General features: G+C 50.6%; 2 protein-coding genes across 5 annotated transcripts in view; one reads left to right on the top strand and one right to left on the bottom strand.

Annotated features, from left to right (window-relative positions):
- The window catches only part of ELF4 (E74 like ETS transcription factor 4), a 48,271-nt gene extending 25,075 nt beyond the window's left edge, over positions 1-23,196 (bottom strand). The window contains exon 1 of one of the 4 annotated variants that reach the window (XM_032260179.1): positions 22,898-23,196. The gene's annotated coding sequence lies outside the window, so the exon portion shown is untranslated. Of the gene's footprint in view, positions 1-22,593; positions 22,774-22,893 lie in introns of those variants that run through there. The other 3 variants (XM_032260181.1, XM_032260178.1, XM_032260180.1) reach the window with 3 other exon arrangements.
- On the top strand, positions 2,745-26,916 carry LOC116538009 (translation initiation factor IF-2-like). The gene is made up of 4 exons (XM_032260279.1): positions 2,745-2,862; positions 21,320-21,483; positions 22,034-22,996; positions 26,096-26,916. Exons 1-3 carry the CDS (start codon positions 2,745-2,747, stop codon positions 22,979-22,981), a joined length of 1,230 nt encoding a protein of 409 aa, XP_032116170.1. The 3' UTR covers positions 22,982-22,996; positions 26,096-26,916.
- The last annotated feature ends 895 nt before the right edge of the window (positions 26,917-27,811 follow it).

A 27,811-nucleotide genomic window follows, 5' to 3' on the forward strand; every position in this document is an offset into this window, starting at 1 on the left:
GGCAGTGATCGACTGCATTTCTAGCTCCCACAGTTCTTAGCAGACACAGTCTTGATCATTTACTCTCAGAACAAAAGCTTACAGAAGGGTCCTCTGCCCAGCTGTGGTTTTCCACTGCCCCCATGAGCCTCCCTCGAACCACCCTCACCTGCCCCACCCCACCCTTCCCGTCTGCTGACCTTTCTGCCCTCCTCTCAAAATTCCTGTCCTTGCAAAATGAAGATGGCCTCCTCTCAAAATTCCTGTCCTTGCAAAATGAAGATGGCCTCCTCTCAAAATTCCTGTCCTTGCAAAATGAAGATGGCCTCCTCTGAAAGCGCCCTCCCCTCCCTCCAGTCAGGTGGGCTAAGAGCCTCCATTTCTTTGGGAGGGAGGCAGAGAAAGGACTCTCACCTCTCCCCAACCTCCCAGGACCCACAGCAGATAGGCAGTGGAGCAGGAGATAGGGCCAGCTCTCACCGCACCCCTGCTTTGCCAGAGGAAACAGCCCTTCTCTGCCACTTCCTGTCCCAGGGGTTTCGGCAGTTTCCCCTTTGGGGCCTGTTAGCCCTCCCAGCCCCGCCCCTGCCTCACACAGGTCAGGGAGTGCAGAGAGGGGAGGGCCCTGAGTGGTGAGTGGGGAGGATCCCTCACAGGAAGGCCGAGGAGACAGCTGTCTACACAAGGGGACGCCCCAGCTGAGCTCTACCAGCCTGCTTTGGGCTAGGAGCAGGTACAGATGGATGCAGTATCTGGGAGGGAGACTGGGGCTCTCCTACCACAGACCCTCTCCACAAACCCTCTCCTGTTACCAGATGAGTAGAAATGACTTTATCACTTTACCTAGTTATCACCTTGAGGGGTGGAGCGAGCCTGCCCTTAGAGGATTGGTTAAAAAACTGAAATATAAATGCTGAGGTCAATGTCCAGGAAGGACTAGCTCAGGGTGGCTTCGAATGGAGGGACAGGTTGAATGAAGCAAGAGGATGAGAGGGTAGTTCGCTGGGGCAGATAACACTGAAATCAATGTCACTTCATAATTTTGCAGGGGCCTTGTCCCTAGCACCAATGGACACAGGCGACAATGGAGGGCAAAGTACAGTTGTCCTTTGGCATACTTGGGGATCGGTTCCAGGACCACCTGTGAATACCGAAATCCAAGCACACTCAAGTCCCGCAGTTGGCCTGTGGAGCCCACAAATCCAAAATGGTGGCCCGCGCGATACTCAGGTTTCGAATCTTGGGAATACTGTAAACAAATACCCATATATGCCAGGCGAGGTGAATCAAGCCTGTAATCCCAGCACTTTGGGAGGCCAGGGTGGATGGATCACCTGAGGTCACAGTTCAAGACCAGCCTGACCAACATGGTGAAGCCTCCATCTCTACTGAAATTGCAAAAATTACCTGGGCATGGTGGTGCACACCTGTAATCCCAGCTACTGGGGAGGCTGAGGCAGGAGAATCGCCTGAACCCAGGAGGCGGAGGTTGCAGTGAGCTGAGATCACACCATTGCACTCCAGGTTGGGCAACAAGAGCGAAACTCCATCTTGGGTGGGGGGAGGGGGGGAAGAGTTCTTTTAGCTGGGTATGATGGCTCACAGCTGTAATCCCAGCACTTTGGGAGGCTGAGGCGGGTGGATCACCTGAAGTCGGGAGTTCAAGACCAGGCTGGCCAACATGGTGAAACCCCAACTCTACTACAAATACAAAAATTAGCCAGGCATGGTGACACATGGCTATAATCCTATCTACTTGGGAGGTTGAGGCAGGAGAATTACTTAAACCTGGGAGGTGGAGGGTGCAGCGAACCGAGATCATGCCAATTCACTCCAGCCTGGGTGACAGAGCAAAACTCCGTCTCAAAAAAAAAAAATCCAGGCCGGGTGCGGTGGCTCATGCCTATAGTCCCAGGACTTTGGGAGGCTGAGGCGGGTGGATCACGAAGTCAAGAGGTCGAGACCATCTTGGTCAACATGGTGAAACCCTGTCTCTACTAAAAATACAAAAAATTAGCTGGGCATGGTGGCTGGGCATGGCGCGCCTGTAGTCCCAGCTATTCAGGAGGCTGAGGCAGGAGAATTGCTTGAACTCAGGAGATAGAGGTTGCGGTGAGCCGAGATCACGCCATTGCACTGTAGCCTGGGTAACAAGAGCGAAACGCTGTCTCAAAAAAAAAAAAAAAAAATCCACATATAAAGTGGATCTATGGCTGGGTGTGGTGGCTCATGCCTGTAATCCTAGCACTTTGGGAGGCTGAGGCAGGCAGATCACAAGGTCAGGAGTTTGAGACCAGCTTGGCCAACATGATGAAACCTCGTCTCTACTAAAGATACAAAAAATTAGCTGGGTGTGGTGGTGCATGCCTGTAATCTCAGCTACTGGGGAGGCTGAGGCAGGAGAATTGCTTGAACCCAGGAGGCAGAGGTTGCAGTGAGGTGAGATCATGCCACTGCACTCCAGCCTAGGCGACAGGGTAAGACTCCATCTAAAAAAAAAAAAAAAAAAAAGTGGATCTGTGCAGTGTAAACCCATGTTGTTCAAGCGTTAACTGTATTATATCACATGTGGGTCATGGGTAGTGGCATTTTTCTGAGTGATGGAACAGGAAACTCACATTCCATGGTGGCTGATGACTTGGTGACTTACACTCCTAAGTACCTCTGAGGTGCTGTTGCAAGGCGGGGCTCCTAGCCATAGGGCTGTGTGCTTGTGAGGTTATTGTGCAGGCAGGACACCCACTCGGTGAGACCCTCCCAAGGCCATGGGTCGGAACAGCTGTAAGCGGCCCAAGGTTTTGGACCTCTCTGCTCAGTTGCCAGTCCTCCTGGGAACAGGCCAGAACTACGTGATGCTGGTTCTAGAAGCCTTGCTGGCCTGGGGTCCAGGGGCCTCATGGTGGATAAACATGATCACCTGTGCCTCCCCATGGTGATACTGTTCCCTGAGGTTCAAGCAGCTGTGCAAGCAGCTAAGGGAATTCCTACAAATGATGGTTCTGGATGGGCCTGACAAAAAATGGCTGAGAAGGTGATCTTGATACTTCTCTCAGCTCTGAGGCCATATTCTTGTATCTTTGGCCAAGAACCCTGCCCAGCCAGGCCTCCTATCAAGAGAGCAGGGGTCGGATGTGGTGGCTCACACCTGTAATCCCAACATTTTGGGAGGACGAGGTGGGGGGATCACTTGAGGTCAGGAGTCCAACACCAGCCTGGCCAATATGGAGACACTCCGCCTCTACTAAAAATACAAAAATTAGCTGGGCGTGGTGGTGGGTATGTGTAATCCCAGCTACTCGGAGGCTGAGGCAGGAGAATCCCTTGAAACTGGGAGGCAGAGGTTGCTGTGAGCCAAGATGACGCCTCTGCACTCCAGCCCGGGTGACAGAGCAAGGCTCCATCTCCAAAAAAAAGAGAGATCAGGGTCCCACTTTTCCCTGTTCCGTCTCCCTCTATGTCCCCCTATGACAAAGAGGAACCAGTTCCCCCAAGATAGGGCCCTGCCGCCCGAGGGGAATGCCTGCTTGCCCACTCCTGCAAGCTGGAGTGAATGCGGCTTCACAGCTGGTAGGGAGAACGCCAAGGAAGCCTTAGAGACAACATCTGGATGTGCACCTGGGCTTCTGCCAGCCCCTCCCTACATCTGCAGCACAAACCCAGGGCCAGGGTTTGGTTACAAGCCTGGCTCAAAGTTAGTGGCACGTGTGTGGGTGGAGGGGGTGGAAGCGCTTGAGGTTGATGCCAGCTCAGGGTGACCACTTGTGGGGTTGGCAGTGATCTGAGCCACTGGTGGGTCCAGCATGGCGGGTGTGGCCACTGTGGCCTCAGCCATGGCCTGTTGGGGGAGGGGCGGAGGGGTGTGGGTGCCTGTGTAAGTGTGGGCAAGATTTTCTTTTGCGCCCTCTGATATCACTTCAAGTTGCTTCCCCTGTATCAGGAAAGGGAGGGCCAAACAGTAAAAATGACAAGGTGCCAGGACAAAGTGCAGGGAAGGCGGCAGGGATGTGTAGTTCTGGGGTGTGGGCTGTGGGATTGCTGGAGCATCAGGCACTGGATGCGAGTTACCTCCTTTCAGTCTTACACTACGCCGTCCCTGCAAAGGAGCCAGCGAGTGGCAGAGCCGGGGTTTGAATACAGCTTTATTTCCAACTAGTACACCCAATGGACTTTGTTTTCAGTGAAATCTGTTTTGGTAATAACTCTGTTTTAACAGTTCCATTTGAAAAACAGTCAAAGTGAGGCTCAGAGAAGATCAGGTGACATTATCAAGGCCACTGCCAAACGGAGGCAGAACTCAAACCAGGGCTGGTGTGACCTTGATCTTGAAGTCCTTGCTTTTCCCTCTGTCCATGCTAGCAAGCATCTGCTAGGATCTCAAGGCTGGCTCACAGCTCTCAGCCTCGAAGCCTCAGAGCCCCTGTGAGGCCCCTCCAACAAAGGCTTCCCAGGCTTGTAACCCATGCCCAACCCAAGCTCCATCAAGTAAGTCAATTCTAACTTCCTGGGTCCAGTCTGCACCAAAATGGTGACGATTTGGGCTCCTGTGGCCAGCTGCGGAGAAGGAGTATTGTGGAGTGGGGGGCCTTCCAGCTCTGATGATGTGGAAGCTGACTCTTCCCATAGCTCAGAGCTCTGCTGTTTCCAAAGAATTCCTGGCCCCAGACCTGAAGTAGCCACAGCATGGTCCCTGCCCCATAAATATACACTTGCTCTTGACTTATGCATCATGTAGGTCTGGGCTCTTATCTTGGGGTGTTGGTTCACATGTTTATTCAAATATTTATGGAAAGTCAGCCTTGAACACCTCATAGGTGCCAGGCCCAGGGCCAGGGGACTGATCACGGGGCCCGCCCTATTCTCTGTGGTAGAGTCTCTTTGTATCAAAGCTCCCAGTAAGCTCAGTAGCCCATCTGCCTAAACAGCATTACTGAGTTCCCCATCCCCTCAAAACATGCCTGCAGCAAGTATCTCTTCACAATTGAGGCCCAAGGGCTGGGAGAAAATGGGGAGTGAATGCTAATGGGTATGGGATTTCTTTGGGGGTGAAGAAAATGTTGTTTTCTTTCTTTCTCTCTTTCTTTTTTTTTTTTTTTTTTTTTTTTTGACAGAGTCTCACTCTGTCACCCAGGCTGGAGTGCAGCGGCATGATCTTAGCTCACAGTAACCTCTGCCACCACCCCCCAGGTTCAAGTGACTCTCGTGTCTCAGCCTCCCAAGTAGCTGGGACTACAGGTGCCTGCCACCACACCAGGCTCATTTTTGTGTTTTTAGTAGAGACGGGGTTTCACCATGTTGGCCAGGCTGGTCTCAAACTCCTACCTCAAGTGATCCACCCGCCTTGGCCTCCCCAAAGTGCTGGGATTATAGGCATGAGTCACCCACCGCACCCTGCCTAGGAGTGATGAAAATGTTCTAAAATGGATTCTGGTGATGGATGTACAACTCTGTGAATAGACTAAAAGCTACTGAAGTGTACACTTCGAGGGGGTTAAGTTTATGGTATTTGAACTATGTCTAATAAATCAGCAGTCTTGTTTTTTAACTGAGGTCCAGAGAGGGGCAGTGGCCCACTGAAGGCCATGCACAAGGTAAGGTCTTCTGGTGGATGGCTTCAAGGCTGTTTCCTCCTTGCCCCCACTTCCCTATAATCCTAAGCAAGGGTAAATATAGGGTCACTGGGTATACATGGCAGGTCCAACCTTATGAAGCTGCTTTCCCAAGGACTTTAATTCCAGGTCTGCCATTAATGTGGCCAAGTTCCTGCACCTCTGGATCCCAGTTTCCCCATCTGTAAAGTGAAGCGGGCAAGTTTGGTAATCTTTTGCTAAAGGCTCAGCCAGCTCTGAACCTCTGAGTTTCTAATTAGAAAGCACTGCAAGGGACCAGCTATGGTGGCTCACGCCTATAATTCTGGCATTTTGGGAGGCCAAGGCAGGAGAATGGCTTGAGGCCAGAGGTTCAAGACCAGCCTGGACAACAAAGTGAGACCCAGTCTCTACTAAAAAAGAAAAAAAAAAGCAGCTGGGTGCAATGACTCACACCTGTAATCCAAGAGCTTTGGGAGACCAAGGTAGGCGGATCACCTGAGGTTGGGAGTTAGAGATCACCCTGACCAACATAGAGAAACCCCATCTCTACTAAAAATACAAAATTAAGGCCAGGCGCGGTGGCTCAAGCCTGTAATCCCAGCACTTTGGGAGGCCGAGGCGGGTGGATCACGAGGTCAAGAGATCGAGACCATCCTGGTCAACATGGTGAAACCCCGTCTCTACTAAAAATACAAAAAAATTAGCTGGGCATGGTGGCACGTGCCTGTAATCCCAGCTACTCAGGAGGCTGAGGCAGGAGAACTGCCTGAACCCAGGAGACGGAGGTTGCGGTGAGCCGAGATTGCGCCATTGCACTCCAGCCTGGGTAACAAGAGCGAGACTCCGTCTCAAAAAAAAAATAAATAAATAAAATAAAAATACAAAATTAGCCAGGCATGGTGGCACATATCTGTAATCTCAGCTACTTGGGAGGCTGAGGCAAGAGAATCGCTTGAACACAGGAGGCGGAGGTTGTGGTACGCTGAAACTGCGCCACAGCACTCTAGCCTGGGCAACAAGAATGAAACTCCATCTAAAAAAGATAGAAAGAGAAAGAGAGAGAGAGAGAGAGAAAATAAAAGAAAGAAAAAGAAAGAAAAAAAAGAAGAAAAAGAAAGAAAGAAAGTAAGCAAGCACTGCAAGGCAGAATAGAATGGAGTGTCAGACATGTGGCCCTCCTTTGGGTGCTGCAGGGGGCCTTTGACACAATTAAGTGTTCGAATAGATGCTCCTCACTGATAGTGATGATGAAGATTTTCCCATGAGAGTCAAATTCTCTCAGACAATCCTTCTGCTGACTCTCTCCATGAGGGGCAGCTGGATTCTGATTTCACCTCAGCACTGCTGGGTGATAGAGCAACCCATAACAGAGATCCATTGATCATGTCCTTTGGAGATGTCAGGAACTAGGTTCTTGGCCTGGCGCCCAGGCCAGCAGCCCCACCTTGCGCTGAGCTTGCCTTCGTGGTGGAGGGAGCGATCCTTGATGGCCACAAGCCTAGCCCCCACTGGACAGGATGTTTCCACATCGAGACCCACTTCCTGCAGCTAGGCCCGGGCTCCGGTTTCCCCCCTCTCCTGCCATCTGGTCGCCTGCCCTCTGCCCCCTCCCCTTGCCGGGTGTTTACAGGCTGCCTTATCAGCCTGGGGAATCTGGGCCTCACCCAGCCGGCTGCCCCCGCCCTGCCTGGCCCAGACAGCCTGCCCAGGGCCCTACCTGCTCTTTCGTCACTACAGGCTCCCGCAGCCCGGAGCCCCCCTGAGCCACAGGCAGGCAGGGGGGTGTGGACGAAGGCTTGCTGCCTGGCACAGGCCCGCAGTGCCTGGGGCCCTGCCTGCCGGAGCGAAACCTGAATATCCATAGTGCTTTCTGCAGCTTGCTTAAGCTGGAGGAGGCATGCGTTCTTTGAAAATTGTACCTTCTCTATCTGCAGGCTATGGAGACAGGAATGAGACACCAGTGCTGCTAAGGAAGCTAACTTTGGCCTGGAGTGACTCCATGGCTCTTTTGTCCTTAGCCACCCAAGAACAGGGAGGGTGGAGGGTAGCTCTAGGCTGGAAGGGACTGTGAGTCCAGGCAGATATATATATATATATTTTTTTTTTTACTAGAGAGCACTATAAACACTCTAAGCTAAAGGTGGGGCTGAATGAGGGGCTGAAGGCTGGCTGTGATGAAGGAGATGAGGCTGGGGGGTCTTGGGGCACAATCTTGGCCAATCCACAGGCAGGCTTCTGAGCCTCATGGGTTCCAAGCTGTCTGTGTCCCTCCTACCTCAGGATCTGTGCACCCACCCAAAGGCTAGGATTAGACCAGAGCTAACAACTGAGTAAGCCAAAAGATTATCCCCTAGGACAGAAGGGCCTAGATTTTTTCTGTCTAATGTGTTTGAGTCATGAAGGGAGACAGGGATGAAGGTGCCACGCAAATGAAGATGCTGAGGGTGACAGATTTCCCTTCCAGCACTTGAGGCTAAAATTCTGAAAATTCACCCTCTGACCCAGCTGTAGGCAGGTCCTACAGAGACAGGGCCTCCATGCCAAAGCTGACCAAGCCCGGGACTAGGCGTCAAAGCCATAGTCCAGACCCAGCTCATCTTCCAGGGGCCTCCATTTTGTTTACTGATAAATCCCTTAAAATGTACTCAAGGCAAGTAGATTGCAACATTCACAGTTAAGATCATAAGCCATACTTCCAAGAAATGTTAAAAGACTATGTCCTTCTAGGTCTCTAGAATACAATTTTCAGCAGTCTGGGAGCACTTGGGTGGGAAAGTTTGGAAAAACACTGCTAAGTCAATTTTGCCATTAATGGGCTATGTAACCACAGGCATGCCACGCCACAGGGCTCTCGAAGCCTCGGGCCTGCATCCCTAGAGATTTCATGCTATCCAGAGCTCCAAGCAGGCTTACTGATTGTAGTAGCCATCAGGGCTCCACACTTCTTCCTTCTATTAAAACTTTCAGGCCAGCCAGGTGCGGTGGCTCACTCCTGTAACCCCAACACTTTGGGAGGCCAAGGCAGGCAGATCACCTGAGGTCAGGAGTTCAAGACCAGCCTGCTAACATGGCGAAACTCTGTCTCTATGAAAAATACAAAAATTAGCTGAGTGTGGTGGCGGGTGCCTGTAATCCCAGCTACTCCAGAGGCTGAGGCAGGAAAATCGCTTGAACCATGGAGGCGGAGGTTGCAGTGAGCTGAGATCATGCCACTGCACTCCAGCCTGGGCGACACAGTGAGACTTCATCTCAGAAAACAAACAAACGGCCGGGTGCGGTGGCTCATGCCTGTAATCCCAGCACTTTGGAAGGACGAGGCGGGTGGATCACTTGAGGTCACCCTCTGTATCTTAAAAAAAAAAAAAAAAAAAAAAAACTTTTAAGCCATGCTCTCATCTCCCCGGGAACAAATTTGCCTACCAGAAAAAAAAAATCATAAACCATTTAGTGTTAATAGCTGATATTGGGTTAAGTGTCATCTCTCTCCTTAATACATTTTTTCTTTTCTTTCTTTTCTTTTCTTTTTTTCTTTGGAGACAGAGTTTCACTCTGCTGCCCAGGCTGGAGTGCAGTGGTGCAGTCTTGGCTTTCTGCAACCTCCACCTCCTGGGTTCAAACGATTCTCATGTCTCAGCCTCCTAATATCTGGGATTACAGGTGTGCACCACCACGCCCAGCTAATTTTGTGATTTTACTAGAGACAGGGCTTTGCTATGCTAGCCAGTCTGGTCTGTAACTCCTGACCTCAAGTGATCCACCCGCCTTAGCCGCCCAAAGTGCTAGGATTATAGGCATGAGCCATTGCCTGGCCCTTAATACATTTTCATTTAACGAGACCATCTGGAATGAACATGTTTTAGCCTGAGAAGGGACTCCAGGGCAAGTGGTCGCTTGGGGCCAACCTGCAGGTGAGCTAGAGGGTGTTTTTCGGTGGTTCTACCTCCCACCACCCCAGTAGCTGTGGAGTGAGCTGGTCTTCATCATCTATACCCCATGCCTGTGGGTTCTGTTAGAAGACTATATGGAGTGAATGAAAATCCTTCGGAAAGCGAAAAACTAGGCCTGGTGCAGCAGAAAGCCCACTTGACTGGGAGTGAGGAAGATCAAGTTCCAGTCTTGGCCCAGCCTCTGCCTATCTCCTCCCTCAGCTTCTGAGCTGGCGCCAACTCCTACTCCGGGGCACACGCTGACATCTATGGCTGTGGCCACACCAGCCGGACTCAGCAGAGCCTTACGGTCCAAACTCATCTGCTCAGTTTCCAAAGGTCCTTCACAGTCTGACCCCACCCTACCTACTCAGGCTTGTTTCCCATGATTTCCCAACTTAAGCCTGGGCTTCAAGCCCAGTGGTCTCCTCATGGTCCCCTGAGGGAACATTCCAGGCTCATCCACAGAGTTTCTCAGGCCTGCCATGCCTTTGCTACTCCTTTTTGGCTAATCAAATAGTGCCTATCAAGCAAGGTCCCAACTAAGTCCCCCAACCCCATGGAGCTGGTTGTACCCTCATAATTATGGCCTGCACCCATGGAGCCCTGTTCTCTAAACCCCCATGACTCTTAAATTCTACTACAAGATTTATTAATCCCATAGGGTCTTGAATTGCCCTTTAATTATTTCATGTGTATCTCTTGTTTCCCCAACAGGCAGTACAATCCATGGGATCAAAGCCCATTTCATCTTCTTCTGACTAACACAGGTTTGGGCATTCATGAATGAAGTCCATGTAAATTCTCGACAAGAGTAAGATCTCTAGAAATGAGACCACAGACCAGGCATGGTGGCTCATGCCTATAATCTCAGCACTTTGGGAGGCAGAGACAGGCAGATTAAGAGGTCAGGAGATCGAGGCCATCCTGGCTAACACAGTGAAACCCCATCTCTACTAAAAATACAAAAATTAGCTGAGTATGGTGGCATGTGCCTGTAGTCCCAGCTACTCAGGAGGTTGAGGCAGGGGAATTGCTTGAACCTGGGAGGCAGAGATTGCAGTGAGCTGAGATCATGCCATTGCACTCCAGCATGGGTGACAGAGCAAGCAAGACTGTCTCAAAAAAAAAAAAAAAAAAGAAAGAAAGAAAGAAAAAGAAATGAGACCACAGGTCCTGATAGGCTACAGACTAGGGATAAGGTAGGTGTAGAGTTTGGCCAATGTCTCTAAGGCTCCAATGTTACTTTTTCTCTCTTGCTCCAAGCCCCTGTTAGGGGCAACATGTACTAGCTAGAGTCATTTATTCCAAGTGGCATTGAGAAGGCAGTTGATGATCAGGTCATCATTTAAGCATTCTCTCTTTGTACAAAACCACAATGTTTCCACCCTGGTGATACTGGTTGATCACTGAACCCTCAGGAAAGACTTCATGCTGGATTAGGTCTAAGAACGAAAATGATTCAAGAGAAGAGGGGTATGAGGATAACTATATGAGAAAAAACAACTTTTATTTAAAGAAGCCTTTTGTTTTCTGGACAGATAAGGCTAAAGAGGAATATAGGCCGGGCGCGGTGGCTCAAGCCTGTAATCCCAGCACTTTGGGAGGCCGAGGCGGGTGGATCATGAGGTCAAGAGATCGAGACCATCCTGGTCAACACGGTGAAACCCCGTCTCTACTAAAAATACAAAAAATTAGCTGGGCATGGTGGCGCGTGCCTGTAATCCCAGCTACTCAGGAGGCTGAGGCAGGAGAACTGCCTGAACCCGGGAGGCGGAGGTTGCGGTGAGCCGAGATCGCGCCATTGCACTCCAGCCTGGGTAACAAGAGCGAAACTCCGTCTCAAAAAAAAAAAAAGAGGAATATAATTGGCATCTATAAAATGATGTATGAGGCAGAGAGTCATGGATTTATTCCTTTTTAGCCTAACAACATCAATTTAAAGATAAGCATCATCTAAAATAATGGTAACATAAGGGACAAACATGATTATAAAATTAGATTTAAAAAACAAGGACAGACTGGGCATGGTGGCTCACGCCTGTAATCCCAGCACTTTGGGAGGCCAAGGTGGGTGGATCATTTGAGGTCAGGGGTTCAAGGCCAGCCTGACCAACATGGTGAAACCCCATCTCTACTAAAAATACAAAAAAAAAAAAAAAAAAAGGAATTAGCTGGGTGTAGTGGTACACGCCTGTAATTCCAGCTACTTGGGAGGCTGAGGCAGGAAAATTGCTTGAACCCAGGAGGTGAAGGTTGCAGTGAGCTAAGAACATGCCACTGGCACTCCAGCCTGGGTGACAGGTCTCAAAAATAAAGTAAAATAAAATAAAATAGAAATACAAAATAAGACCAAACATATTTGTTACAACAAAAATTAATGCAAGTGGTATAAATGTAAATATTAAAGAAAATGTTATGGAAAAGTCAATCATAAAAATCATATGCAAAGGACTTTAGCCAAAAACAACTTCGAAAAAGAGCAAAGTTGAAAGGCTTATACTACCTGGTTTCAAGAATGATTATAAAGCTACAGTAATCAAAACAGTTGGTATTAATGTAAAGAGAAATATGTAGAAGAATCAATGGAATTGACACCGAGTCCAGAAATGTGCCCACATATAGACAATGGTAGTAGACTCATGATAGCTTTTTCAACAAATAGTGCCAGAATAATTAGATATTCATATGCAAAAAGAAAAGAAAGGCTGAGTGCAGTGGCTCACACCTGTAATCCCAGCACTGTAGGAGGCTCAGTTGGGAGGATAGCTTGAGGCCAGGAGTTCAAGATCAGTCTGGGCAACATAGTGGGAACCTATTTCTACAAATAAATAAATTAATTAATTAATTAAATTACCCAGGCATGGTGGCCCACTCCTGTGGTCCTAGCTACTTGGAAGGCTAAGGTGGTAGGATCACTTGAGGCCAGGAGGTCAAGGCAGTGAAACATAATCACGCCACTGCATTCCAGCCTGGGCAACAGAGCAAGACCCCATCAAAAAAGGAGAGAGAGAGAGAGAATGAAGGAAGAAAGGAAGGAAGGAAGGAAGGAAGGAAGGAAGGAAGGAAGGAAAGAAGGGAGGGAGGGAAGGAGGGAGGAAGGAAGGAAAGAAGGAAGAAAGGAAGGAAGGAAAAGAATTTGGATCCGTACCACTCAACATACAGAAAAATTAACTCAAAGCTGACCATAGACTAAAATGTAACACCTAATATTATAAAACCTATAAAAGGAAATATGAACCAAAATATTTGTGACCTAAGGCTAGGGGAAGAGCTCTTAAATACAGCATCAAAACTGTATTTTTTGAGTTCTTAAATACCACACCAAAACTGTATCCATAAAAAGAAAAATGGAAAAGTTGCACTTTTATAAAAATTAAAAATGTTTGCGAAAGTCAGAAGACACTGTGAAAAGGATGAAAAGAAGCCACAGACTATGAGAAAGTATTTACAAATCATGTATGTGATGAAGGTCTTGTATCCAAAAAAACATAAAGAACTCTCAAACTACAAGAAAACAAACAACTCAGTTTTAAAAACAGGCAAAAGATTTGAACAGACACCTCAACAAAGAAGACTTATGGACAGCAACTATATGAAAAGATGTTCAGCATCATCAGTCATCAGGGAAATACAAATTAAAATCACAATGAGATACCACTGCACACCTATTAGAATGGCTAAAAGAAAAACACTGCCCATATCAAGTGTTGGCGAGGATGTAGAACAACTGGGACTCTCATACCCTGCTGGTAGGAATGTAAAATGGTTCAGCTACTTTGAAAAACAGCTGGACAGTTTCTTAAAAGTTGAACCTACACTACTGTATGATGTTGTTACTCTACCCCTAAGTATTTAACCAAGAGAAAAGGAAATATACAGCCACAAAAAGGATTTGTGTACAGACGTTCATAACAGCTTTGTTTGTAATAGCTAAAAGCTAGAAAAAACACTAAACATCCATCAACTGACGAATGGATAAGCAATGTATGATCTATCCATACAATGGAATGCTATTTAACAATAAAAAGGAATGAAATACTGATGTATACAACAACATGGATACATCTCAAAACAAACATGCTGAGTGAGAGAAGCCAGGCCAAAAAAAGAGTACATGCTATATGCTTCCAATGACATAAAACTTTGAAAAATGCAAACTAATCTACAGTGACAGAAAGTAGAGAAGTGGTTGTCTCAGGATGGGAGGGAGGGCTCGCAAAGGGGCACAAGGAAACCGTCCAGGAATGAAGCATATGTTCACTCTCCTGATTGTGCTTATGGTTTCACAGGTATACATATGTCAAATGTTATCAAATTGTATGCTTGGAAATACGTGCCGTTCATCGTGGCACATCAATATTACCTTGCTAAAGCTGTTAAATCAAAAGAAAAAAGGTCCCCACATTAGATGAAATAACAGCAAACACTATATAATTTCTCCATGTAACATTACTATGGAAAATTATTACTAATTTTTACTATGTAACATTATTATTATTACTATGGAAATTTTCTTATGTGACATTACTATGTAACATTACTATGTAACTCCACTATGTAATATTACTATGTAACTTTTTACTACATAATATTGCTATCTAATTTTACTATGTAATATTACTATGTAACTTTTTACTAAATAACATTACTGTGTAACTTTATATGTAAATTTACTATATGTAACATGACTTTTTACTATATAACATTACTATCTAACTTTACTATGTAACATTACTATGTAACTTTACTGTGTAAAATTACTATCCAAATTTACTATGTAATATTACTATATAACTTTTAAACTATATAACATTACTACGTAACTTTACTATTAACATTGCTATCTAACTTTTTACTATACAACATTACTATGTAACTTTACTATATAAAATTACTATCCAAATTGACTATGTAACATTACTATATAACTTTTTATTATATAACATTACTATGTGACTACACTATGTAACATTACTATGTTACTTTACTATGTGACATTACTCTGAATTATCCCTGGAGACAAAAGGACCAAAAACACCCATGCTGTCCTAGAAAACACATTCCTTGGAGCCACTCTGTACCCAGGCTGAAGTGCAGCAGCCCAAATATGGCATACTTCAGCCTCAACTTCCTGGGCTCAAGCGATCTTCTTGCCTCAGTCCCCCAAGTAGCTGGGACTACAGGTGCACACCAGCACGCCTGGCTAATTTTTGTATTTTTTCTAGAGACAAAGTTTTGCCATGTTTCCCAGGCTGGTCTTAAACTCCTGGGCTCAAGTGATCCTTCCACCATGGCCTCCCAAAGTACTGGGATTGCAGGTGTGTGCCACCTCACCCTGCCAAGTGTGCTGATTTTAATGGGCGTATGTTCTTTTCTCTCTTGCTCACTCCCATGCCAATGCTATTGTCCCACTGAGCCTGGAATATCCCTAGAACACAGCCAATGATCTATGTCCTCTTTCAAAAGGCCATCTCCCTTCTCGCCTGCAGGAAGCCTTGCCCAATAAAGCTGAGGAAGGCGAAGAATGATCTTTCTCTAGACAGCCACTGGAGCCATCATCACCCAGTTTACAGATATTAAGTGCCATAGGCTGGTTGGCACGTCAGCTCCCACCTGCTACGGGGCTAAATGCACGTGTATTACTACAGCTCTAGAATTGGGTTTAGATCCTTCTGAGGAGGGCGCTGGCCCTGGTGTGTTTTTTCGTAGGATCGATGTGGCGCCAAGAAAGTGGTCACCTAATGAGACAGGTATCTTCTGTGCGTAGATTCTCACAGAATCAGTGGAGTTGAACTAGTCTCTGTTATCCTGGGGGCGGGGGGCATTATAGGAAAAAGACAGATTAGCTCCTCATTCTATGTCTAAGTACCTCCTTGTTATCGGGTCATCAGGAATTTCGAGAGGTTAAGAATAATCGCCCACCCTCCCATCCCCCAAAGCCTAACAGTTCTAACTGAGGGGTGGGGACCAAGGGGCGGAGTGGAGTGCTTTACTCAGGGGTGGTCCAGTTTATCCTAGGCTGTCTGTCCCAGCGGGTGGTCACAGGCTCCTCAAGCAAACACAATCCAGTCAATAGCAAATGGAACCTCCAAGTTACTCCCTGGGAGGCCTTTGGAAGGGGAATGGCCACCAGTCCCCTGGGAGCTCTTCTGGGCAAAAGCAGTGCCCCAGCCTCAACTCAAGGCCTCTGGGCATTGGCCCAGAATGGACCCATCATCTATTCTAGTGAAGGAGGGGAGAGTGGTAGTCGGCCAGTTGGCTCCCAGAATTTTACACTCAGTAGGGTAATAACAACAATCTGATGATTGCTAAATAGTTCCCGGGAGTACGTTAGGCCTTCTCTCAAAGAAACTAACTTACTCTTACTTCTGCAGTGAATGATACTCAAAATGAAAATGGTGAAGGGCTAGAGAAGGCAATGTTAATACAAATATTAATGATTTCAGTTTTGCTCTTCATACAGCACAGCCTGCCATTCAGCATATTACACACACACACACACACACACACACACTCTCTCTCTCTCTCTCTCTCTCTCTCTCTCTCTCTCACACACACACACCCCTACTACATCCTCTCCACATCCTGTGCAATGGCGGAGTCAACAAAAAGTAGAAAAACCTGGAAAATCTCCCTCTTACTTTCAGAAATGGGTGTGGCATGCCCTATCAGCATTGCCAAAGAAGTAGTTGGTCCCCAGAGCCTGGCAAAGTCAAGTGTGTGTGAAGAGGAAATGGTGACAACAATCACAATAACTGTCACAGGAATAATAATAACAGCAGTGAACACTTACTGGGTGGGTACTATATGCCAAACACTCTGCTGAGTGCTTTACATGCATCATCTCATTTAAGCTTCACTCCAACCCTGTGAGGTGGGTGCTGACACCCAGAGTGGTTAAGTAACTAGCCCATAGTCACACAGCCAGTAAGTCTGGCATATAAATGTAGACAGCCTGTGCTCTTCCTCCTCTAGACAATAGCATGTATTAGGAAGGATATCGGGTCGCACTGGAAGAGGAAAGGAAGCTTCAGGAGAGTTAGGTGTTCTGAGAAACAGGAAGTGCCCACAGTGGGACAAGAAAATGGCCCATCAAGAAGGTGGCAACTTGGCTGGTCATCGTGGCTCACGCCTCTAATCCGAGTACTTTGGGAGGCTAAGACAGATGGATCACCTGAGGTAAGGGGTTTGAGACCAGCCTGGCCAACATGGTGAAACCCAGTCTCTAAAAAATACAGAAAAAGGCCAAGCGTGGTGGCTCACTCCTGTAATCCCAGCACTTTGGGAGGCCGAGGAGGGCAGATCATGAGGTCAGGAGATTGAGAGCATCCTGGCTAACATGGTGAAACCCCATCTCTACTAAAAATACAAAACATAAGCCGTGCGTGGTGGCATGCACCTGTAGTTCCAGCTACTTTGGAGGCTGAGGCAGGAGAATCGCTTGAACCTGGGAGGCAGAGGTTGCAGTAAGCCGAGATCGCGCCACAGCACTGCAGCCTGGGGGACAGAGTGAGACTCTGTCTTAAAAAAAAAAAATACAAAAAAATTTAGCTGGGCTAAGTGGAAGGTGCCTGTAATCCCAGCTACTTGGGAGGCTAAGGCAGAATTGCTTGAACCCGGGAGGTTGCAGTGAGCCAAGATCTCACCACTGCATTCCAGCCTGGCAACAGAGCAAGGCTCCATATCAAAAAAAAAAAAAAAAAAGAAGAAGGAGGTGGCAACTTAAGGGAAAGCTTGCTCAGCCTGGGCAAGCTACTTAGCTTGCTTCTTGTTAGCCCCTCTGAGAAATATTCTGGCACCTTCCCTTGCAGACCTTGCTTCATGAAACACCCTTCCCTGCTCCCTGACCCTCCACCACACCCTGGAAGCAGGCTGGGGTCTCTTTGCTGAGAAATTCACCTTAGGATGTGATTCCCAACCAAGAAGTCAGGGCACTCTGGTATGTCCCTTTGGTGTTGAAATGTGCTGGAGAAGGGGCAGGACAGTGACAGAGGGAAAATGATGAGTGTGTGTATGTGGCAGGGGGATATCCAGGTGTTTTTAATACAATTAAACCCAACAAGGGCCAAGTTTCCTCCATGTCCAGCCTTGGGAGACACAGAATCAGTGGAAGCAATATATGGCTAGTCCTTAGTGGTATGGGCAGAAACACACGGAACTCTAATTCTTCACTTCCTAGATGGTGGAGTGGGGAACAATTATGAAGATCTCTCTCGCCGGGCGTGGTGGCTCATGCCTGTAATCCCAGCACTTTGGAAGGCTGAGGCGGGCAGATCATCTGAGGTCAGGAGTTCGAAACTAGCCTGGCCAACAGGGCAAAACCCTGTCTCTACTAAAAATACAAAAAATTAGCCGGGCATGGTGGTGGGCGCCTGTAATCTCAGCTACTCAGAAGGTTGAGGCAGGAGAATTGCTTGAACCTGGGAGGTGGAGGTTGCAGTGAGCCGAGATCGCACCTCTGCACTCCAGCCTGGGCAACAAGAGCAAAACTCGGTCTCAAAAAAAAAAAAAAAGAGAAGAAAATCTCTCTCCTCCACTTGAATGAAGCGCTGGGCCTCCAGAGAAATCCCAGAACCCTGGGGAAAGGTGGGATCCAGTCAGCCTGCAACTGCCGTGAGCACATGTGGTGTGTCAGTTTTCCTGTCATTTTAGTGCCCCACGACTCCCCGTCATCTCTCCCACTCCCTAGGGGTGTGTGTGGGGGGGCGGTGAGGGAAGGGTTTCAAAATGAAATCCCCTCAGCTTGGGTGGCACGCTGGCCAGACACTTTGTATCTCCTGGAGTGGAGACGGGGGTTTGCACCGAGCCACCCATACTCGCTGACCTGGTCTTTTATGTGACATGCATTTGCCAAACAATCATCCAGGCTTCGAAGGTCAGTCTGTGGCCAGGGAATAGAGAGAAAGGTGTATTTTCTTCCTTTTCTGCTGCACCAAATCTCCCCCTCGCTTCCCCTCCACCCTCCTTCAAGATCTAGCCCAGGCCCGCATCCCGCACAAAGCCTTCCCTCCCTCCTCCAGCGGCTGCAGCCCTCCAGTCCCGACCGCTGGCCTCTGCTCCAACAAGCACAATTAGCACCTGACCAGCCTCTGGCCCGGCTGCTTGTCCTCGCCTCTGATTGTTTCAGTGTCTTAGTCATCTCTTCCCTAGCGCCTCCTTATCTCATCTCCTGCACGGTGCCTAGCATTGGTTGGGCACACAGTAGGTGTTAACAAATGTCTGTTGAATTGAAACTCAGCGGCCCCTATGAGGTCTAAACCCTCATAAGCACCCCGACCAGCAGTTTCTTGGCAACCAGCACTGGGGCCGGAGCTGCAGGGCATTAGCAGCGAGACTGCTATTACAGAACTCACGAGGCTCAGCGGCCAGAGAGAGGTTTGCAGGCAGGTTGGTGTTGATGAGAAAAGCCCCTGATCCCTAGGAAAGCGCCTATGGGATTCTGGGTACCTTGCAGGAGTTTCCTTTCTCCCCTGCAGAAGTAGTTTTCAGTGTGAGAACCACAAAGAGAATAAATTGGAAGACAAGCCAGAAACCTCTTTGCAGCTTAGAAATCCAGGAGAGATGTGAAGCGCAGGTTGGGGTCAGGCCCTACACCCCTGAGGGAAGAAGGCTGCCCAGGGCCTTTCCCAGCTTGGTGGGGGATCCCAGGAGACGCAGTTGGCATGGCCGGCATGAGCCTTTCCACTTCAGGGGGCTATAGGGATGTTTGGGGGTGTTCCTAAGAAATGCCATCTTCCCCCAGAACCCAACAAATGACATCCTGCAAGATTGCCATCTGCAGCTCATGCAGAAACCAGTGCCCCGGCCAGACATGGTGGCTCACGCCTGTAATCCCGGCACTTTGGGAGGACATGGCGGGCAGATCACTTGAGGTCAGAAGTTCAAGATCAGCCTGGCCAACATGGTGAAACCCCCTCTCTATAAAATATATAAAAATTAGCCGGGGGAGGCCAGGCATCATGGCTTATGCCTGTAATCCCAGCACTTTGGGAAGCTGAAGTGGGTGGATCATGAGGTCAGGAGTTCAAGACCAGCCTGGCCAACATGGTGAAATCCCATCTCTACTAAAAATACAAAATTAGCTGGACGTGGTGGCGCACCCAGCTACTTGGGAGGCTGAGGCAAGAGAATCACTGGAACTTGGGAGGCAGAGTGAGCCCAGATCACGCCACTGCACTCCAGCCTGGATGACAGAGTGAGACTCCATAAAAAAAAAAAAAAAAAAAAAATTTAGCCAGGGGTGGTTACAGGCACCTGTAATCCCAGCTACTCAGAAGGCTAAGGGAGGGAGAATTGCTTGGGCCTGGGAGGTGGAGGTTGCAGTGAGCCAAGATCGCACCACTGCACTCCAGCCTGGGCAAGAGAGTGAGACTCCATCTCAAAAAAGAAAAAAGAAACCACTGTCCCTTTCCCTCTCATTCACCCAAATCCTAGGGCAAAACTCTGTGTGGGAGGAGGGGAGGTGCATCTAGACCAGAATCTGGCCAGGGTCTCAAGGCAAAGAGAAGCCTCCAAGTCTAGGGTGCTTGATCCCCCACACTGGCTCAGGGATTTGATCCTGGCTTCAAATTATGATTATTTATAAAGATGGCTTATCCCCTCTCCCTGGCTCCCTCCATTCTCCTGCTGTGACTCCAGCCCACACGAAAAGGTACACACAATCCCGGAAGGCAGTTGGTGTCTTCCTTACATCCGAGTTTTCCTCACTGCCACTCTGTTGGGGCCCGGTACTAGGACTGGCCCTAAGCAAGTGTTTGCTGAGTTGCATCTGAGTTTTGGGTGCTGCATTAAGCAATACCGTAAGGCCGGCTCGCACTTACTCACTTATTGTGTGCCACGTGCCGTTCTAATAAGCAGCTTATACGTATTCATTCATGGATTTGATCCTCACTGCAGTGTTATGAGGTAGGTCTCACGGACAGATGAGGAAACTGGGGCATACAATTGACTGGATCACATAGCTAGTAAATAACAATGCTGGGATTTTAGCCTAGACAACCAGGCTTTAAGAACTGGAGGTAAGGGGTTCAGAATTACAGTGAGCTGTGACTGTGCCACTGCACTCCAACCTGGGTGACAAAGTGAGACCTTTAATTTAAAAAAAACAAAAAACAAAAAAACACCACTCAAAACACAAAAACAAAAACTGGAGGTAAGATGAGAAAATTGTGGGGACGGGGGATGTGGAGAGGATGAAGGCCAAGCTTAAGAGCAGAAGAGCAGAGGTTTCCCCAGGAAAGCAAACTCAACAGCCTGTGTCTGCCTGGGTCTCTGTGACAAAGGGCCTGATTTTTGCAGGATGAGGGGCATTTTGGACATGCTGTCAATCAGGCCCCTACAGACAGACCACAGCACCCTCATTAGATCCCAGTATATACCAGAGAAGACAGAAGCCACTGTCACCACTTAGCACGAGGTGAGGGAGGGTGGATTGGGGGCCCCTAGGTTGTCCAGGGGTGGGCGCCAGTTCCTGAGCAACCACCGAGCAAACAGTGCAGCAGAGGGAGGAGGAATGCCAGACATAGTTGCAAACAAGCCACTCCTTCGGCTCACAGCAAGAGCCTGGGTGAGGGTGGGAGCCTGGAGCCTGGGTGAGGGTGAGAGCCTGCTTCATGGTCCCCCGCCCCCAACAAGAAATCCCAAGCTCTGAACCCAGCCCCAGAAACAACCACATGCAAGGGAGCCTCCTCCCCACACGGGCTGGCTGGGATAGGAAGTTCTCCCTGATAATCTCCGCTGAACTCCAGAGAGCTCCTCCTACGCGGCTCCTGTGCTGGATGCACTGAATGTGAATTAATGGTTGAGAAAGCACTTTATAACCAGGAAAACCCAATGCCACTAACTGCAAGGAGGGATTGGCATTCTTGCTGGGCATACATGTTCCCCAGGCATTTTCAGTGCCAAAGTCTCCCGAAAGGGAAGAACTAGAAGTGTTCCCTTCACCTCCCTCCAACCTGGCACTCAGGCCAGGGGTCAGCTCGCAGGGGGTGAGTCCCTAATGGGCGTGCCCACCAGCTGTTGGGGCTGAGCAGCGGTGGTTCAGGCCCTGGGGTGGTGACCTCACTTCCGCTCCTACCTCCCCACCTCCCCAGCACTCCTCCCATCTGAGGCCCCACCAGGCCAAAATCGAGAAGTCCAAGGTTAACTGTTCCTTCCCACTTTAAGAGCTAATTAAAATAATTAGCCACAATGAACTGTCAAACATTAACCAGAAGAGGCTGCAGGACCAGACAGGCCTCGATCGCCGGCTGAGGGATGAGGGGCAGGAATCAAATGGCCATCAAATCCCTCAACTGGGGTACGGTGGGGGGGCCCAGGAGGACCTCGCTGAGCCGAGGTGCCAAGGGGTCAGGAGGCGACTCTGGTCAGGAAGGGGATGTCCAGGCAGACGGTGGTGAAAAAAGGGTGTCAGGGTTAGGGTGCGGTGGAGGAGCCAGGAATTCATAAACTGGCCACCACCTCAGCAGTCCCTCAAGCCTCCAAAACAAGGCGCTGGCGTCAGGGGACCCTGAGCGGTGCCGCGGCTGAGTCCCCTAGGCGGCCCAGGAGGTAACGGGGAGGCGGGAGAGCCGGGGAGAGCGGGAAGGCTGGCGGCTGGCTCACAGGGAAACTCAGGCTCCTGCCAAGAGGTCTCTATTTTGGCGATCCCGTTCTCCAAGTCATAGGTCTGCGTGCGCGTGTGTGCGTGTGACCCTAAAGCCCCAGCCCCAGAAGCCCCGGGGGCAGTCGGATCAATGTAGCAGCTCCGCCACGGTCTGCCCCACCTCCTCTGCCCTCGGGCGTAAAGCTCCTGGGGGCTCGCTGTCACGATCGGCGGGTCACGGAACCCCGGCTGCCGGGCGGGGGCAAGAGGAAACGGGGGACCCCACCCCGACTCCCCGACTCGGGGAATCCATTCCACTTCCATCCCGGGATCGGGAGCCCGGGTTCTCCATCACACGCGCGGCGGGGCGACGCCAGGGCGGCTCGCGACACGCCGCGACTCTTCCTCCCTTCCCTGGGCCCCCAGCCCCACGCCGGGGCCCCGGCGCTGTCGATCCCGCCCTCAGGCAAACTTTTCCAGGTCCCCGAAGGCTCGAAGAACCGGCGCCATCGACGTACCTGAGGCCGAGTGGCTCGCGGGCCCTGCTCGGTCGCCGGGCCGGGGTCGGTCTCCGTAGTCCCCTGCCCGCTCCGGGGGCCGAGACGCGGGTCCCCAGCCCCGCCAGCCCGTCCTCTCCCCTCGGAAGCCCGGCCCGGCGAGTGGCGCCGGGAACTCGGCGCCGGCGAAAGGAGAAGTGGAAGTTGAGCACGGCGCCCGGTCCGTCCCCGCGGCCGCCAGGGCCGCCGTCCCCCGCCCTCCTCCCCGCCCGCCCTTCCTCCCCGCCCGCTTGCCCTCGCCACCCCGCGCCCGTGACTCACCTCGGCGCCGGGGCAGGCTGGTCCGGGCGGGCAAGGCGCAGGGCTCTCCCACACGTCGCGCCGCCTACGGCAAGTTGGAGGTAGAGATGCAAATACCAGGTGAGACGGCGGCGCCCCCGATAAAACGGGGCGGGGGGCAGGGTGGAGCTCGCGGGGAGCAGGGCTGACGCCGGGGAGGGCCAGGCCAAGACCGGGGGCGGCGGGGGCGGCAGGGGCGCCCGTGGAGGGGGCGCGAGCCGGCGCAGACCAGCACCGAAACGAGCGAGCGAAAGGGGAAATTGCACTAGAGACACACACGTCCCCGCAGGCGACGGCTGGGGCGGGCGCGAAGGAGGCAGGGCGGGAGGGGAGGGAAGAGCCGGAGGGAGGGACCGACGGGAGGGACCGCGGGCGGGCGGGGTGGGGGAGGGAGCGAGGGAGGGACGAGGCATCTCGGTGGAAACAGCGCCCCTCCGCCCCGGCCCGCCCGCCGCGGTCGCCAGCACGGCAGGGGAAGCCGTGCCAGGGGCCCGCTCAGCCTCTCCTTCCCCTCGCGGCTCGCTCGCGCCCGGGGGACCACGAGGCAGGGCGCCCGCAGAGCCCGCAGAGCCCGCGTCGCAAGCCGCGGCCCGGCCCGGCACCCGCCACACTGCTTCGAGCTGGCGGGCCCTGGAGCTCTCTGCTCGGTCGGGGCCCTTCCCGGCGCGAAGCCCTCACACAACGCCCAGCGGAGAAATCCCTTCCCCGGGGACTTGGGAAGGTTTCGTCCAGCCCCCTCGGCCCGTGCAAGTGGAGACCTGCTTGACGCCTTTGGGCCAAGCCCTGCGCTTCGCATTATTGAGCTCTTGGAGTGTGCGGGCCCCAGCGGGAGGGCGGGCCGTGCGGTGGGGTGAGGCCACCAGATGCCCAGAGGATATGATTTTATACCTATATGCCCGACTCCGCAGAATCCCGGGCCGAACACCTGGGGTGACTGGAGAGTTTCAGCGACTTCTTAGGGAAGTCGAGTCCAGGACTCCTACGGGGAGTTGGGGTGGGGGGGCGCTGGGAGGATCTGAGTCGGGACAGGTTGGGGGACAGGAGCTGGAGCAGCAGGTGCAAAGACAGCCATAGTTCGAGTGCTGGGAGCAAGCCCATGCCCACCTTTCTTCCGCTGTCCAAACCCAGGCTACTCTGCTGCACGTGTCCACTGGAACACCACGCACGCTCCCCTTCTAGCTCCCCTTTGCCCTCTCAGACCTGCCTCAGTATCAACACCGCGCCCTACCTGATCCTGCGGCTTGGAGGCTCTGGAGAGAGTCCGCTGGGAATTGTCACTCCTTATAGCTCCACGTGGCCTTGTTGGGGTTGGGGGACAGCCAGGCCTCAGCCTTGACAGAAAGCAGCAAGGCTGAAGGGGCCCCAGGTGCTACGGGCTTGAGGGCTTGAGGTTGAAGGACCTGCTCAGCCTCCAGCATCGGCCTACTTCTCCTGCCTTAGGAATGGATGATCCTAGGCGCAGGACCAGGGGGACAGGAGTGGTGGGGGATGATGGCCACAAAGGCAGCTGCAGATTACAAGTTCCCGGGGAAAGATCCTGTGGCTGGACTGGGGCGCAGGCCCCTGAGACCTCCTGGAGACTCAGAATCAAGTCCCCAAAACAAGCACTTCGTCTTTACAATCGGGCATGCTTTTCCCAGGGGATTCCAGGTCCTAGAGACACAGTTCTCTGCTGGCCTCTCATCCACGAGGGTCCCCTCTCAAATGTGGGGTAGGTCCCAAATGTCCCTAAGCCCTCTTTGGCCTTGAAACTCACGAATGGACACACTCGTCCGCACATGCCCATACGAGCGCGCGCACGCACACACACACACACACACACACACAGACACACACACACACACACACACACACACACACACACACACACACACACACACTTTCCCATTTTGCTAAGAGTTCAGTGGTCTCTAACCTCAGACAGACCTGGGTTCCTCTTCCCGCTCACTGTTTACCAGCGACGTGACTTTAGGCAAGTCATTTAAACTCTCTGAGCCTCACTTCTCTTCTTAAGAAAACAACAACAACAACAACAACAACAACTAGGCCGGGCGTGGTGGCTCACGCCTGTAATAGCACTTTGGGAGGCAGAGGTAGGTGGATCACTTGAGGTCAGGAGTTCAAGACCAGCCTGACCAACCTGGCAAATCCCTGTCTCTTCTGAAAATATAAAAATTAGCCCGCTGTGGTGGTGCATGGCTGTAGTCCCAGCTACTCAGGAGGCTGAGGCTGGAGAATCGCTTGAACCCGGGAGGTGGAGGTTGCAGTGAGCCAAGATCATGTCGCTGCACTCCAGCCTGGGTGACAGAGTGAGACTCCATCTCAAAAAAATAAATACATAAAATAAAAAAAAACTAAATTAAAGTTTTTATTTTTGTTTTTAATTTTTATGGGTACGTTTTAGGTGTGTGTATTTACGGGTGACATCAGATGTTTTGATACACGCATGCAATGCATCATAATCACATCAGGGTAAATGGGGTATCTGTCACCTCAAGCGTTTCTCCTTTCTTTGTGTTATATACAATCCAGTTACACTCTTTGAGTTATTATTTATTTATTTATTTATTTATTTTTGGAGATGGAGTTTCATTCTTGTTGCCCAGGCTGGAGTGCAATGGCATGATCTCGGCTTACCGAAACCTCCAGCTTCCGGGTTCAAGCGATTCTCCTGCCTCAGCCTCCCAAGTAGCTGGGATTACCGGCATGTGCCACCACGCCCAGCTAATTTTTTGTATTTTTAGTAGAAACGAGGTTTCTCCGTGTTGGTCAGGCTGGTTTTGAACTCCTGACCTCAGGTGATCCACCGGCCTCGGCCTCCCCAAAGTTTTGGGATTACAGGCGTGAGCCACTTCGCCGGGTCTTTTTTGGTTATTTTTAAATGTACAATAAATTATTGTTGACTGCAGGCACCCTGTAATGCTATCAAGTACTAGATCTTACTCATTCTAACTAGATTTTTGTACCTATTAACCATCCCCAGTACCCTGCCCCCAGCCTTGCTTTTCTTATTTTTAAATTGGAGACAACATGAACCTACTTCACAAGGCTGTGGCAACGACTGAATGAGATAACGAATGTCTATGGCAGTGTCTGGTGCCAAGTAAGTCTTTAACAAATGCTAGCTGTCTTCGGCGTCGTGTTCATCTTGTTCATCTTCGTTTTCCTTTCTCAACCCAGCTCTCAGGAGAAAGTATGGCATGGCCAAGGCTGAAGTTGCTCAGCACTAGTGGTGGATTCCTCCCGTGAGTGAATGTGCTTGGAACTAAGTCTGAAGCCTCAAGGCAGCATGCAAGGAGAGGCTTTCCTTTTGGGAAGGGCAGGAAGAGAGGTCAGCACTACCAACCAGCTCATGGTGACTGGCCCTAATGCCTGCCAGCGCCCTGCAGCCCACGGCTCCTGGGAATCCCATAAGTTCCCACCTTCCCCAGCTGCTCAGAACTAACCACAGCCCCATGATCTGCGAGTTGCAGCCAAAGCAAGCCCCAACCCCCATGATGAAAAAGGCTGACCTTGCCTTGGGGAGCCGTGGGCCACATGAATGACCTTCCTGGCTGCCCTTCTCCTTCCCCACCGGGCTAGCCGCTCTTCTACCTACTCGCCGGGTGAGCCCCAGCCAGGTGGGGCCAACCAGGCTGAGATCACCACTCTCCCGATGACAGCCAAGCTGTTTCTGCCAATGGCTCATTCCCTGACTTGGCAGGAATTCCCCTTCTCAAGTTGCCCATGGATGCCCAGCCTGCACCATGAGCAGAGCACTCTGAGCCTCTCTGCTTCCAGCCCTGTTTCCCCCAGTCTCCAACCCTGACTGGGTGGTCGCAGGTCTTAAAACTTGGGTCCTGCAAAGAACGGAGGAGCCTCTGTGTTGCCCACAGCCCATGTGGTTCCACCTCCCTACCCGCACACTCAACTCGCCCTTTAACAGCTTTCAGAGCCCCTCTTTGTCTCCTTTTTCTTTTTTTTCCAGAGGCAAGATCTTGCCGTATTGCCTAGGCTGGAGTGCAGTGGCACAATCATAGCTCACCGCAGCCTCCAACTCCTGGGCTCAAGCGATCCTCCCTCTCCTTGGCCTCCAGGGTAGCTGGGACTACAGACGCACACCACCATGCCTGGCTAATTTTTGTATTTTTTGTAGAAACAGGGTTTTGCCATGTTGCCCAAGCTGGTCTTGAACTCCTGGGCTCAAGCGATTCTCTTACCTCAGCCTCCCAAAGTGTTGGGATTATAAGCATGAGTCCCATGCCTAGCCTTCATCTCTTTTTTCAAGCAGTGCCTGGTAGCTCATGTTTTCCTGCAAGTCACTGGAGATTCTTTGGAGACAACTGACTGGTTTCTCCCTGCTTCCACTCACTTAACTCCCTGTCCTCAACAAATTATTATTATTATTATTATTATTATTATTTTGAGACTCCTGACCTTGTGATCTGCCCACCTCAGCCTCCCACAGTGCTGGGATTACAGGTATGAGCCACCACACCCGTCCTCCTCAACAAATTCTATTCAAACTTGTGGCCACAGCAAAATACCACGACGCCACAGCTTCTGTGGCCAGAGTCTGAACATGCCACCATAGACATATACTAGAAAAGTTGCTTACTGGCCAGGCAAGGTAGTTCATGCCTGTAATCCCAGCACTTTGGGAGGTTGAAGCGGGTGAATCACCTGAGTTCAGGAGCTTGAGACCAGCCTGACCAACATGGTGAAACCCCGTCTCTACTAAAAATACAAAAATTAGCTAGGCGTGGTGGCAAGAGCCTGTAATCTCAGCTACTCTGGAGGCTGAGGCTAAGGTAGGAGAATTGCTTGAACCCGGGAGGTGGAGGTTGCAGTGAGCTGAGATCATGTCACTGTGCTCCAGCCTGGGTGACAGGAGAAACTCCAGAAAGAAAGAAGAAA

Source organism: Sapajus apella, unplaced genomic scaffold (assembly GCF_009761245.1).
Source record: "Sapajus apella isolate SASKATOON/1434 unplaced genomic scaffold, GSC_monkey_1.0 scaffold115, whole genome shotgun sequence".
Lineage (NCBI taxonomy): Eukaryota > Metazoa > Chordata > Mammalia > Primates > Cebidae > Sapajus > Sapajus apella.